The sequence below is a fragment of the Littorina saxatilis genome, linkage group LG14 (genome assembly GCF_037325665.1).
Source record: "Littorina saxatilis isolate snail1 linkage group LG14, US_GU_Lsax_2.0, whole genome shotgun sequence".
Classification (NCBI taxonomy): domain Eukaryota; kingdom Metazoa; phylum Mollusca; class Gastropoda; order Littorinimorpha; family Littorinidae; genus Littorina; species Littorina saxatilis.
The window spans coordinates 6,646,202-6,660,740 of NC_090258.1; the positions used below are offsets into that span (position 1 = coordinate 6,646,202).

Consider the following 14,539-nt stretch of genomic DNA (forward strand, 5'->3'; position numbering starts at 1 on the left):
TCCGCGTTTCGTTTTGTTTACAGTAAGCCTACTTATGCCAGTACTGGTACTCGCCATGCTTCTTCAGCACTTTCAAAATGGCGCCCCGAACGCTTACGGAAATTGCCGGAACATACCGAAGAGGCGCTTGTCCCTTCTGTCTAATATAAGTTCTGTGGTGAGGGCATGCCCCCTGACCCCCCATAGGAGGTTCGAACGCTTCGCACCCTCAACTAAAAGCTTCGTGTCGTCGTATTGTCCCTAAAAGAAATTTGGAACCCCCCCCCCCTCCTCCCCCCCCCCTCCCCCCTCCCTTGAAAGTAATGTGATCCGCCCCTGCCTTAACTTACAATTGCACAGATACAATGTTTTATGTACGTAAAATTATAATACTTCTTGAAATCTATTCAAATAAATCATTATAAAGCATAACTTGCGGACATAAAACATTTTGTAAAAATATAATTATGTATTTAAATAATGCAGGGTCAGGGGCGGATCAGTTAGTTTGTTTAGAATTGAAAAGTGTGAATCGAATGCGCGCAGCACGCCCGAGACTGCGAGAGGTGTCTGGGGTCATGGCTCCCAGAAAAAAAATTGTCCGAAGAACCAAAATGTTGCTATCTGGTGCTATCTGAGCTTAGAATTTGCCACGGAATCATCTTACAAAATTTGAAAGTAAAAAAAAACCCATCTCTCTCTTTTTTTCTTCTTTTTTTTTCAGCTGCAGAGGGGTGAACGTGGCCCCCAGAAAAAAAATTGTCAGAAGAAGCCAAATGTTGCTATCTGATGCCATCTGAGCTTAGAAATTGCCACGGAAACATCTTACAAAATTTGAAAGTAAAAAAACCAACATGTTTTTTTTCTTTTTTTCTTCTTTTCTAGCTGCACATGAACGTGGCCCCCAGAATTAATTTTTTTCAGAAGAAGCAAAATGTTGCTATCTGGTGCCATCTGAGCTTAGAAATTGCCACGGAATCATCTTACGAAGTTCCAAAGTAAAACAAAATACATCTCTCTTTAAGTTTTTTTGTTTTGTAGCTGGAGGGGGGTTCACGCGCACCCTGTGACCCCCCCCCCCCCCCGGGTCCCCACCTGAACACTCACCTTGTATCCCATCAGCGAGTCCTCCAGAAGCCCGATAGGCACCCCCCTCCACTCAACGTACACACTGTTCCCCTCGTGCGAGTTGACCGTCACGTACTCCGGATACAACAAGGGAGCTTGAATCGTAACAATGACACAGTCAAGTGTCACGTCAGCATTGTGATGTTATACACGAGCCAAAAGAAACATTTCTCTTTGTAACATTCAGACAATAAAGCTTTATTGAATTGAATTGAATTGAATTGAATTGTATCTTACGTGTTTCCTCTCCATTTTCTTTCAAACCCTGTTCGTTCCGTGTTGCGTCTGCTTTTTGTTGTCTTTTGTGTTCTTTTCCTGATGAAGCTTCCAGAAGCGAAAATTCGTAATTGTCTTGTGTCGTCTTTGTATCGGTGAGTACAGTAATCCTTTGTTTTTTTTAACTTTCTTGTTGTTGTTGTTGTTCTTTTGATAAATAATAACAATAATGATAATGCATAATATTTATAAAGCGTGTGTATCCAGGGTTTAAACCCTGCTCAAAGCGCTGTACGATCAGTGGGGAAAAATACAAACATAACATTATTTACAGTGCATTCCGACACATATCAATGAATACCTGTCTGTAGTATTTTAATCTTTTTGAGGAATTAAAAATAAAGGTTTCAATTCTGAAAACCGTTTTTTCATGTCTACTGAATTAAAAATTCTTTGGATTAAATGTTTTATTTTGGATTATTCCTCGTCAAGAAACGTCAGAGCTAAATCATTTTCGATGTGTTCAAGGTTTCGAAAAAAAATGAGTTGCGTGAGCAATAGAGACAGAACAAATCAACCCAAAACAAAATCCACAAAACATCAAGGGAGGCAATCGAAAGCCATCACTCACGGTTAAGCAACGTGCTGATGCGGTAGTCTTCTCCCTTTGGTCCTAGCCCAGCCGTGTTGAAGGTCTGAACGTTGACCCAGTAGTCGTCGTTAGGGTCCAGTCCGAGGACCATACCCCCCTCGCAGTCGTCACAGTAAATGTTGACCGACATCAGGAACCCTGGGTCAGATTCCCACCAGTAGTTGATCTGCGAACACAGAGTAGATGGGGTAAAGGAAGGCTTAAACTTTAAACTTTCGCTGCCTGTAGGACACCAGTTTCCCTCTTTCTCTTTCTTTCTTTCTCTCTCTCTCTCTGCCCCCCTCCCCTTTCTCTCTCTCTCTCTCTCTCTTTCTATCTTTCTCTTTTCCCCCTTTCTCTCTTAATCTCCCTTTTTGTCTCTCTGTCTGTCTGCCTGTATCTGTTCTCTCCCTCTCTCTCTCTCCCCCCCTCTCTTTCTCTCTCCACCCCCTCTCTCTCTCTCCCCCCCTCTCTTTCTCTCTCCACCCCCTCTCTCTCTCTCCCCCCTCTCTCTCCCCCCTCTCTCTCCCCCTCTCTCTCTCTCCACCCCCTCTCTCTCTCCCCCTCTCTCTCTCTCCACCCCCTCTCTCTCCCCCCCTCTCTCTCTCTCCACCCCCCCTCTCTCTCTCCCCCCCTCTCTCTCTCTCTCTCTCTCCACCCCTCTCTCTCTCCACCCCCCCTCTCTCTCTCCCCCCCTCTCTCTCTCCACCCCTCTCTCTCTCTCTCTCTCCACACCCTTACTTTAACGGGCAACAAACCGTTCAACAAACTCTTTCTCTATTTCTTAATTCCCCTCCCCCCCCCCCTTTCTCTCTCTCTCTCCCTCTTTGTCTTTCTGTCTGTCTGCCTATTCCTGTTCCTGTTCCTGTTCCCTCCCTCCCTCCCTCCCTCCCTCTCTCTCTCTCTCTCTCTCTCTCTCTCTCTCTTTTGCTTTAACGGGCAACAAACCGTTCAATAAACAAAGAAGAACAACAACAACTAACAAACAATGGTGCGTGTGTGGTGTATTCATTTATACACCTAAGGCACCGTCATTGTAAGTTGTCATTTTAGGTGACTACAGGCAATGTTTTGTTTTCCAATATTTACTGTCAGCGAACAGGTTCAAGGCACACTCCCTCTAGCAAACAGAAGTACGGCGGCTTGCCATCTCAGATCTGACCCGGCTTGTACATAGGATAAGACCATCCCTTAGGTAGACACATACCAAAACTCCAAATCCTCAGTGTCTGGTTGCTCTGGTGAGTTTGACATTTGTACTCATTAATTTCTGACAAAGACTCTAGTGGCTTTTACAAAACGAACCACTGACCTGAAAGCCCCACAGCTGGCGAGTACTGTACACCATGATGGCTTGTGCCTCAACTTGTAGCGTTGGACTCACTCAAACATTAACAACAGCAACAACCAACAACTATAACGACGACGACGACGACAACCACTGACCTGAAAGCCCCACAGCTTGCCCTTCATGTACTGGCGAGTGTTGATGACTTTGTCCCAGTACACCACGATGACAACGACAACGACAACGACAATGACAACGACTCACCTGAAAGCCCCATAGCTCAGTACACCACGATGACAACGACAACGACAACGACAATGACAACGACTCACCTGAAAGCCCCATAGCTTGCCCTTCATGTACTGGCGAGTGTTGTTGACTTTGTCCCAGTACACCACGATGACAACGACAACGACAACGACAATGACAACGACAATGACAACGACTCACCTGAAAGCCCCAAGCTCAGTACACCACGATGACAACGACAACGACAACGACAATGACAACGACTCACCTGAAAGCCCCATAGCTTGCCCTTCATGTACTGGCGAGTGTTGGTGACTTTGTCCCAGTACACCATGATGGCTGTAGCGTTGTAATCCTCTCCCCACACGTTCATTGGTGTGGCCAGCGGCACTGACAGACAGTACAAGAGAACCCCCTTTTAAGACACCCCGATTTAAGACTTCCTCCATTTTAAGACCCTATTTTCTCACATTTTCTGTTCATAACCTCTGTAAATTTACCCCCATTTTAAGACTACCTCCTTTTTAAGACCTGATTTTCTCAGATTTGTGGAGGTCGTAAAATGGGGGTTCCACTGTATCGCAACACGCACAGTCTTACAGATATAGAAAGACCATATAAAACTATGCAAAGCAGAAAACAAGACGATAGAACAGAAAGAAAGAACTACATATGTCTTCAAATGAGGATGAAAGTCGCTTGTTCATTTCAATGCTTGTTATTCTCTCAGGTGCCAGGAGGTTGGTTCCGGTTAACTCTCGTTTACTCCATTACATAATTGTAATAATTATTATGTCGTATGCATTTAGAGCGCTTACTTCCCTTTGGTTATTAGATACACAACTATGTCTTCGTTAACACGTGAGTACGGTATTGTTTGCTCTTTTTATTTTTCTTTTGCTCTTTTTATTTCTCGCTCTCACGCGCCGTCACCATTGTTCTGCTTTCACAGGTAGACAAAGGGTCATCACACTCATACCAAGAACAAACTAAAAATCAACAACTAAGAATTCAAAACAGAAACGTTTTTTTATAAAAACATCTACAACACACAAGCGCAGAAAAAATGAAAATCTGAATCTTAAAAGACCATTATCTCTCTTGCACGTCGTTGATTAAAAAAAGAAGTCGTGATGCTAGAATAAATGACTTTAATGAATAAATACGCGTGGTCCATCCGATTGATTTATGAATTTTGAAGCCCCAGTAGCCTACTTCTTGCAGGTAACCTGGACATGTTTAATGTTATGATGTTGTTGTATTTTCTTCCAATGATTGTACAGCGCTTGGAGCAGGCTTAAACCCTGGATACATGCGCTTTATAAATATTATGCATTATTACACCCCCGGTATAGGGGTGTGTTTAGGTTTCGCTCGATGTGTTTGTTTGTTTGTTTGTTTGTTTGTTTGTTTGTTTGTTTGTTTGTTTGTTTGTTTGTGTTCGCATATAGATCTCAAGAATGAACGGACCGATCGTCACCAAACTTGGTGAACAGGTTCTATACATTCCTGAGACGGTCCTTACAAAAATTGGGACCAGTCAAACACACGGTTAGGGAGTTATTGCTGGATTAAAATTATACAAGGACTTATAGAGGGACATCTTCATGGTCAAAGGGAAATAACCATTCTCACTCAGTCACTGCCACCAACTGAGAAGGTTATTTCCCTTTGACGGGGGTGTTTTTCCTACCTCGTAGGAATTTCTTGTTATTATTATTAAATGAATAAAACATTTTCATACTCACAATCTTCTTGTGACATGATGACGACCACAGAGGAGTTGGGACCTTGACCTAGAGAGTTGAAGGCCGCGACCTTGACCTCATATTCTAGCCAATAGTTGTCAGCACCAACCACCGTGATAAATTCGTTTTGAGTGTAGTCCACTCTACCCTGCAAAATTGACACTTTGGTATATTAGTCTTCAGACTTTGAATGTTTTAAACATGTAACAATAATGAGACATTGCAATGTCCAATTACGCCTGAAGAAAGATGATAGAGACAGATTGGAACTGCTGTATTTCAGATTTTTCTCTGTCTATTCATTCTTTGATTAATTTATTGCACATTGTTTGCTAATATTTGTGAGCACATTGAAAATCGGTACATTTTTATTAACCACTCTGTATTCATGATTTTGTTGGGGGAGATTATTCATGTTTTTGTTCATTTATCGATATATTACTCACTGTCTACCAACATTTGTGAGCACAATGATCACAGGTACATTTTTAGGGCCACTCTATATTCATGAATTTCTTTTTAGTTAATTCATTTTTTTGTTTATTCGTCGATTTATTGCTCACCTCTTGCCAGAGAGAATCTCTGACGACATCCTGACTTTTGAGTCTCCAGTACAGTTTGTAACCTCTGCCCTCGCCTGTCAGGTCCTCGTCGTTTAGTTTCTACAACACAAACCAAACATAAATTAATTCATTACTCACCCACTCACTCACTCACCCACACACTCGCTCGCTCGCTCACCCATTCACCCACTCACGAACTCGCTTGCTCGCTCGCTCACACATTCCTCCTCTCACTCACTCTCTCACTCACTCACTCACTCATTCAACTAATCACTCACTCACTCACTCATTCGCTTGCTCGCTCGCTCATCCATTCATTCACTCACTCGCTCACTCTCACTCACTCACTCAATAAATTGATCAACCAATCACTCACTCACACACTCAATTAATCAATCGATCAACCAATCATTCGCTCACTCCTTCAATCAGCCACGTGTAGAGTATTACCTACTTGTAGACATCTTGGTGGCCAACAATGCGTTCAAGTAGTGTTATTCACATAGAAAAATCAGCGTGAGGGCGTGGCAGACCCCGCCAAAAATATGCAGAGAATACGGATCTGGAGCTTTTCTCACCTTCCACATGAAGGCCAGTGTTCCCACGGTGCTGATTCTGTACTCTATGTTGCCAGGGGCAACTTTAGGCGGGGCGTCGGGGATCTTGTACAGCGCTGAAATTTGACAACAATTCGCTTAAGTCTCAAAACACTTCAACGGTTCTTGCCGTCTGTAAAATGTTGTACCTTGCAAAATCTTCCTTTGAATTTAGGACAATATTTTTAAATAGACGATTTTCGGGTTTGCATGCGCTGTGAACGAGAGAATTCTATTGCTTTTATTGAGGCAGACTTTTCCACGTGACATTATAGGCCAGTAGCTAGCGAGGGGTGTGTCTGAAGCACGTGGACAACAAAGCACGTGTGGAAAGTTTGCTTCAAGTTTCCGGGACTCGTCTTTTTGGGACACTAGTCTTGAATTTAGAACTACTTTTTTGAATTTGGAACACCATTCTTGAAATTGGGACACCATTCTTGAAATTGGGACACGGTTCTTGAAATTGGGACACCATTCTTGATTTTGGGACAACGTCCTAGAAACGAGGACACCATTCTTGAATTTGGGACACCATACTTGAAATTTACAACCATTCTTGAATATTCCGCCAAGAACTTACGAGACGGCAAACTGGTGTCCCCAACACCATACTTGTTGACTGCCATGACCCGGAAGGCGTAGGATGACCCCGGCGAAAGGTCAGACACTCGAAGAGTTCTTTGATCCGGGTACTGCGGGTCGAGCGTGTCCGCGGCTCGCACGTCTGCAGCACACACACAAAAAGATTAAAAAAAGAAAAGACGAGACAAAATTGCATAATTATTTTTTCTACGTATGTGTGTGTGTGTGTGTGTGTGTGTGTGTGTGTGTGTGTGTGTGTGTGTGTGTGTGTGTGTGTGTGTGTGTATGTGTGTGTGTATGTGTGTGTGTGTGTGTGTGTGTCCTTTGCTCTGGGTATGCATTGCCTTGGCTGATTGAGTGTACCAAAGGCATCGCACTTCTACTTAATCCTATATTATTATTTATTATTCTAAATTCTTTTTATCCTTTTTTCATCCGATCCCTGCAGTTTAAAATACATTTACACGTGTGACCTCCATCCACGCTGCAATACAAACAAAGTACAAAACAAAAACAGAACACTTGTTAGAATTAAGAACAAAATGTAATTCAATTATTACAAATCATTCTTCTCGCTCGTATTTCTCATTCGTCCCTAGTAAGCGTCAATATCATCAACATCAGAGCTGTCATCGCAAATATTCATAGCGCTAACAAATCTGAGAGAATATAAGAAAACTGAATTCGATCGAAACACAAACCTTACATGGCGGTACAAACAAATCACTGTCTCTCTTCCTGAGAGGACACACAAAACAGGTGAGCGGAAGTGGACAGTTTTCTACTAGCCCGACGGGCAAGTAACTTTTCAATTTCAATAGCCCACAGAAATGTACACTGTCTATAACGTTTTAGACAAAAGTAGTCTCTCTATAACATACTTTCAAGGCTTAAAACAATGTAATACGTCTACAGGCAAATGAGAGAAAATTTTTAACAACAGGGATTCATTTTGCAATCATAATGATCGCACAGTAGAAAAATATAAATGCCTACTTCAGAAGTTCGCAAACGGTCCTCTCGCCCGAAGGGGAAGTGATGCGAAAAAATCCCACAAAAAACAAAAAAACAGTCGAGCAACTAATGGCAGCCATGTCTTTCTGTCCCTGTATATTTTGACTCCACGCTTCTTAAGTCACATACCCCCCCCCCTCCTCCCCTCTAATAACAAACAAACTTTAAACAAAAATAAATCAACAAAATCATGTCACAAATTCTGATTTTGACTAACCTTCCATTTTGACTCTCCAAACAGGGAAGAAGTTCGATCTGAGCTCGATGACGTAAAAGAGGATGCTACCTCCGCGGTCAGCGCCTGGTACCCACGACAGTATGACGTCACTTCCGTCATTACGTCCGTGTAACCCCGCTGGCTCACTTGGCGGTCCTGTACAGTGAAACAAACACAATAAAAAAGAATCAGTTGTCACCACAACAGGATTAGATTTTGTTAGAACTTATGGCGTATACTTACACTTTTATCGATTTTTCTTTTAGATGAGAAAAAGATAAAGGATTGTTTTCTTCGCACACCGCAGCACATTTTACACAGTGAAGTTCATGATTGGTTGACTCAGACAGAATTCAAAATTATTTATTTGCCTCATTTTACAGGGGCACAACTCTTCCTCAGCCCGGGAAAAACTCGACAGAGTTGTTTCCGAATTGTTACAATTCTCATGGGCCGCTAAAATAAATAGTACAGTCGAAACTGCCTATAACGACCGTTAGACAGGTACGTGCACCTTGTCGCTATGGAAAAGTGGATTCTTCAAGGAAAAACATCAGGGATATAACTGAGGACAGAAGGACAGACAGACAGAATGAAACCTATGCTCCCCCATTTTAAGAGGGGGTAAAAAGAGTCGTCGGAGCTAATTCCTTTGAGGCCATGATTTTTGGCAGCTCGTAGTTATGGAGAGGTGGTCGTTATGGAGATGTGGCCGTTATGGAGAGGTGGTCGTTATGGAGATGTGGCCGTTATGGAGAGGTGGTCGTTATGGAGATATGGTTGTTATGGAGAGGTGGTCGTTATGGAGAGGTGGTCGTTATGGAGAGGTGGTCGTTATCGATAAGTGGTCGTTATCGAGGGGTGGTCGCCACGGCAGATGAGGCTGTAAAATCTGCAGTCTCTTACCGAGGACTGTGAGACGAGCAGAGATCCGCGCCTTGTCATCGACAGTGGTGGCTATACACTCGTACTGGCCTTCGTGGATAAACTGAGCATCGCGCACGTACAGTCCGTTCAGTCCTTGACGCCTCACCTGAAACACATCAGTGAAAACAATGATTCATCTTCTTCTTTGACCGTCAGATGGTCAGTACAGTTTGCAGGACAAATGCTGCCATTTGTCTAACGGGCACAGTGGCGTAGTGGATGAGACATCGGCCCCCTAATCGGAAGGGCGTGAGTTCAAATCCCGCCCGCGGCCGCCTGGTGGCTTAAGGGTGGAAATTTGTCCGATCTCCCAGGTCAACTTATGTGCAGATCTGCTAGAGCTTTATCCCCCTTCATGTGTACACGCAAGCACAAGACCAAGTGCGCACGGAAAAGATCCTGTAATCCATGTCAGAGTTCGGTGGGTTATAGAAACACGAAAATTCCCAGTATGCTTCCCCCGAAATCGGCGTATGGCTGCCTGCATGGCGGGTTATTTACTCACTTTCTGATAATGCACTTTTTTGTTGACGTTTATGAAGCAGCCATTGATGGTCCAGGATCAAGCCAGATTGTGTTGTCAAGTGGACGAACAGACGAACAAACAGACTGACAGAAACACACTTTACTCACTTTCTGATAATGCACTTCTTTGTCGACGTCGATGAGGTAGCCATTAAAAGCCCAGGAGTAGATCAGGTCATGATGCCTCTGGTCATAGGACGCCTCGCAGCTCAGAAACACCGTGTTGTTGACGATCACCTGAGTCTTCACGGGTGGTACGGTGATGGTCGTCCTGCCTGTCGTACGTAGGACAGATACTGATTATGAAATGCTGTTTATTAATTTATCGCCTCCTTCTCGCCAGAGCTCACGGCGATTGAAAAAAAAAAGAAAATCAGAAAAAAGGATGTATTTACCCCCGCCCCCACTGAAATTTCAACACAACCAACCAACCTTCATCACAAACGGGCGAGACATCTGACAAGGCGTAGATCACTCTTTTACAGTACTTGGCTAATTTGTTTGTTTGTTTGTTTGTTTGTTTGTTTGTTTATGTTTGTTTCTTTCTTAATTGGCTACCACACCACTCCTATGATCCTTGATGTTTTGGATACTTACTAACAACTGTGAGCAGACCACTACTCGAAGCCGAACCTGCAGAATTCTCAGCAGTGCACGTGTACTTTCCTTGGTCGGACAGCTGCACCTGTGACAGCAAGAGGTTGCCGTTCTCAAGCAGCATGACGCGTGCTTCTGCACCGGGAGTAAGACCCAATGGTCTGTCGTTGTTAGACCACGTGATCGTTGGCTGCGGAGCGGCTTCCGGTTGACAGATGATCGTGGCGTTACCTCCCACTGTCGCCATTTGGGTGGAGTCCACCGGTCTTTTGCTGAAGTTGGGCTTGAACCCTGTGAAAGAAAAAGATGAAAGGTAAAAACACATCGAGTATAGAAAACGTCAACCCGCTCAGTTTTGAGCATGAAATGAATATAGTTCATAACATTTGAATATCATTCCAATTCTGAATAAATTAATTGACATACATCCACTGGTCAAGCCGAAAAAGGGTATGTCAGACACATTTTGTATCACATGGGAGAAACCTGCATACATGGGAAAAGCATTAAATGACAATCAAAAACTAAGAGAGCTGTTTAGTTTTCAAAGTTTGTGTCTGACTGAACGCTAAGAACAGATTATCAGTGCCTAACTATATCTCTTCAGGCCGCCCAACACAATTTCCCCTCTTCCAGACGCCCACGATTTCTCTGAGTTAGAAGTGAAATCCTTTAATTTATCTTATTGTGCGTCAACAGTATCGATTTGTTGTTCCCACAAAGAGCTAAAAGGAACAGAATTTATCTACTGAGATAACAAAATGTTACTGAATAGTACTGTATTGTTGAGAGAACAAATTGTTTTAAAAATTGAATGTATTCTAAGTTATTGTATTGAATTGAGTTGAATTATATTGCATTGTGTTTTATTGTCTTGTCTTGTATTCTGCTTACTCAGCACTCGCACTTGAGCAGACGACACGGCACTTCCATAGACGTTGACTGTCGAACACTCGTACATCCCGTTGTGTTTCTCCGCGTTGGCCTTGCTGAAGGTCACGACATTGCCGCTGACCTCTACGTCGCCCAAGGTCGAGGTCAAAGGCTGGCCGTTCTTGTACCAGGAGTAGGTGGGCAAGGGAACACCCATGGCCTCGCAACGAATGGAGAACGAGCTGTTAATGTCCACGTGCTGGTCCCGTAAGGGAAAGATTAGGAAGGGCACCGCTGCAAAAGATGGACAGAAAAGTTCTTTGATAGATGGCATGAAACATAAATCAGCTATCGATTGTTAGGTCGATCATGAAAATAACGTTAAATGGTAAGATGAAATAGAACGAGCGGAAGAGGAAAAGATGAGATTGCTTGAAGTATTTGCATACGCATGTCTAGCTTGAATGGTCAGGACGTCCCTGAGGATTGATAAGCCTACAGAATGTACCGTACATTGAATTTAGAGGGTTCTGTCTGACTTTCTGAGAAAAAAACCCACTCTTGATGTACATGTGTTACCACTGATGCCGTAGGACCGTAGGAAGAGAAACAGGAGGAGGAGGAGGAACAGGAGGAGGAGGAGGAGGAGGAGGAGGAGGAGACGACGAGAAAATCCAGCATCCAGCAAAAAAACCCACTGAAGTGAGTTGATTTATAATACATAAATAATCATAATGAAAATCATAAGTTTTTAATTTAAAAGATTCCCCACTTAGTCATCCCAGTTAGAACAATATCACATCGAGGCTCACAATACCTACCTTCCACTGCGAGGCTGAGAGTCTTGACGTCAGAGGCGCGCGTGCCTCTCTCCACGCGACACGTGTAGTTCCCAGAATCCTCCAGCTGCGCGTCCGGGATGAGCAGAACTCTCCCCTCCTCCTGGTACTGGGCTTTGCCCGGGATGGGGCCGTTGTCCCGACTCCACGTATAATACAGGGGTAGCCTGAAAGACGGAAGAGGTTGCAAACTTGTCATTACTTTCACCAGAGCAAGACTGAAGTGCTGTTCGCATGGCAGACTTGCAACCAACTTTGTCCCAACTTTCAAGCGATTTTAGTCGGTGGCAAGTCAAATCAAAATCGCTGCCCATGTGAACAGCACACACGCGCAAACGTGTTTTAAGCGACCATTCTCGCCAGACGGTACCATTCGGGATTGTCCGACCGTCTTCGTTGTTTTCCGGAATAGGGAAGTAACTTAATAAGCGTGGGTTGGCTAGAGCTAATCAGTGAGTAAGCGCGATAAGAAAAGTCTGCCAAACATCTTTGACAAATCACGGCCGAGTCGAGCATTGCTCAACTGAGATTTGGAGTCACTGCTGAATCTGGCCTAAATCGTACCTAAATCGCTGGGGCCGTTCACATGGCACACTTTTCGCCGACTTGGTCTCGACGACTCGGGAAAGATTTTTAAACCACTAAAGCTGGGGAAAAGTTGGTAGCAAATCTGCCATGTGAACAGCACTTGAAAGACAGGTAGATGGAAGGTAGAAACACAGCCGGAAGACAGACAGACAGACGGGCAAAAAGAGTAAAATAAGGGCACTAAATCAAACACACATACAGATGTGTAGGTATACGACAGATAGCAACACAACAAGGCAGACAAACAGGTTGACATGCTGGCAGGTACTAGAGGTAGGCAGACATATTTGCGTGGTTTTCTCTCCTTTTAAACTTACAATCTCTAGACGTTTTGGCCCGCCTCACTCTTTAATTACTTATAGTGAGGAAAGATGTGGTTAACCTTTGTCCTGATTTTGACTTAAAAAACACCTCAAAAACCCTTATGGCTTTTAAATTTACGGAACATGTCTGAATAGTCGTACACTCTCAAAGAATCAGACCACCTACCTGCCATAGGCGAAGCATTCCACTCTGAGTTGTGTTCCTCTGAGGGCTGGGGTGGGGAACACAGCAGGAAAATCGTTGTGGATGGTGGGTCCGAAATTTGTTGCAGCTGTGTAAAAATAATAACGAAACAATGAAAACAACTGCTCACAAAACATCGACACATTATCAAATCCTCCTTCCAAAACACCCCATCATGAAGACTTTTTGTCAGACGAATGTATTCTAGATAAAACAGATAAACAAGAAAAGTGACAGATGAACACCAAAGCAACACGCTTGCCAACGATACAAACTCCCTACCCCCTTCCCCCAACATCCCCGGTCAACACCCCCCCCCCCTACCATCCCCCCCACACACACTCACAGTCAAATAAGCCACAACTCACTGTCTCCCCGAATGATGAGTTCGATTCCAAGACTGGTGCCACTCGGGGGCTGCAACGTGGCCACTTCTTGACCAAGAGGGGCAGTGAGAGTGACCACACAGTGGTACTGCCCGGCGTCCGCCAGCTGCGTCTCAGAGAAGTACAGACGACCGTTGTAGGACACGAACTGGTACGTGTTCAAATCCGTCCTGAGGAAGTTTGCACCTGGACCTTTGTACCATTGGAAACTGATAGCTGTGTTTAGAACAAGAACAAGTTGCATGACTCATGGGGTAATCCTAGACCTTTGTACCATTGGAAACTGATAGCTGTGTTTAGAACAAGAACAAGTTGCATGACTCATGGGGTAATCCTAGACCTTTGTACCATTGGAAACTGATAGCTGTGTTTAGAACAAGAACAAGTTGCATGACTCAAGGGATGTTCCTAGACCTTTGTACCATTGGAACCTGATAGCTGTGTTTAGAACAAGAACAAGTTGCATGACTCAAGGGATGTTCCTAGACCTTTGTCTATTGGAAACTGATAGCTGTGGTTAGAACAAGAACAGGTTACATGTTAAAGGGATGTTCCTAGACCTTTGTACCATTGGAAACTGATAGCTGTGTTTAGAACAAGAACAAGTTGCATGACTCAAGGGATGTTCCTAGACCTTTGAATTATTGGAAACTGATAGCTGTGTTTAGAACAAGAACAAGTTGCATGACTCAAGGGATGTTCCTAGACCTTTGTCTATTGGAAACTGATAGCTGTGGTTAGAACAAGAACAGGTTACATGTTAAAGGGATGTTCCTAGACCTTTGTACCATTGGAAACTGATAGCTGTGTTTAGAACAAGAACAAAATGCATGGTAAAGGGATAATCCTAGACCTTTGTAGCATTGGAAACTATGTTTAGAACAAGAACAGGTTGCATGACTCAGGGGATGTTCCCAGGAAACATTTCTTTGGTAATTTTTTTCTGAAAATTAAAAAAATGTGTATGCAGCCAAAATATCAAGGCGAAACCACAATACACGCAGAGCAAATGTTAACAGCCTTGGTAGATTTTGGCAACATCGTAAAGCCTCAAATTATTTGTGCGAGGTTGACTTCGCGAAAACG

General features: G+C 43.7%; 1 protein-coding gene across 5 annotated transcripts in view; it reads right to left on the bottom strand.

Moving 5' to 3' along the window:
* Window positions 1-14,539, bottom strand: part of LOC138947011 (contactin-5-like) — a 96,600-nt gene that overhangs the window by 6,008 nt on the left and 76,053 nt on the right. For all 5 annotated transcript variants that reach the window (XM_070318442.1, XM_070318441.1, XM_070318439.1 and 2 more), the window contains 15 exons: window positions 13,436-13,669; window positions 13,050-13,155; window positions 11,955-12,139; window positions 11,155-11,427; window positions 10,261-10,551; window positions 9,772-9,938; window positions 9,118-9,244; window positions 8,212-8,367; window positions 6,979-7,122; window positions 6,381-6,475; window positions 5,803-5,901; window positions 5,240-5,387; window positions 3,760-3,881; window positions 1,955-2,141; window positions 1,087-1,202 (listed from right to left, as the gene is read on the bottom strand). In XM_070318442.1, coding sequence (XP_070174543.1) covers window positions 1,087-1,202; window positions 1,955-2,141; window positions 3,760-3,881; window positions 5,240-5,387; window positions 5,803-5,901; window positions 6,381-6,475; window positions 6,979-7,122; window positions 8,212-8,367; window positions 9,118-9,244; window positions 9,772-9,938; window positions 10,261-10,551; window positions 11,155-11,427; window positions 11,955-12,139; window positions 13,050-13,155; window positions 13,436-13,669 — 2,450 coding nt within the window. The remainder of the gene's footprint in view (window positions 1-1,086; window positions 1,203-1,954; window positions 2,142-3,759; window positions 3,882-5,239; window positions 5,388-5,802; window positions 5,902-6,380; window positions 6,476-6,978; window positions 7,123-8,211; window positions 8,368-9,117; window positions 9,245-9,771; window positions 9,939-10,260; window positions 10,552-11,154; window positions 11,428-11,954; window positions 12,140-13,049; window positions 13,156-13,435; window positions 13,670-14,539) is intronic.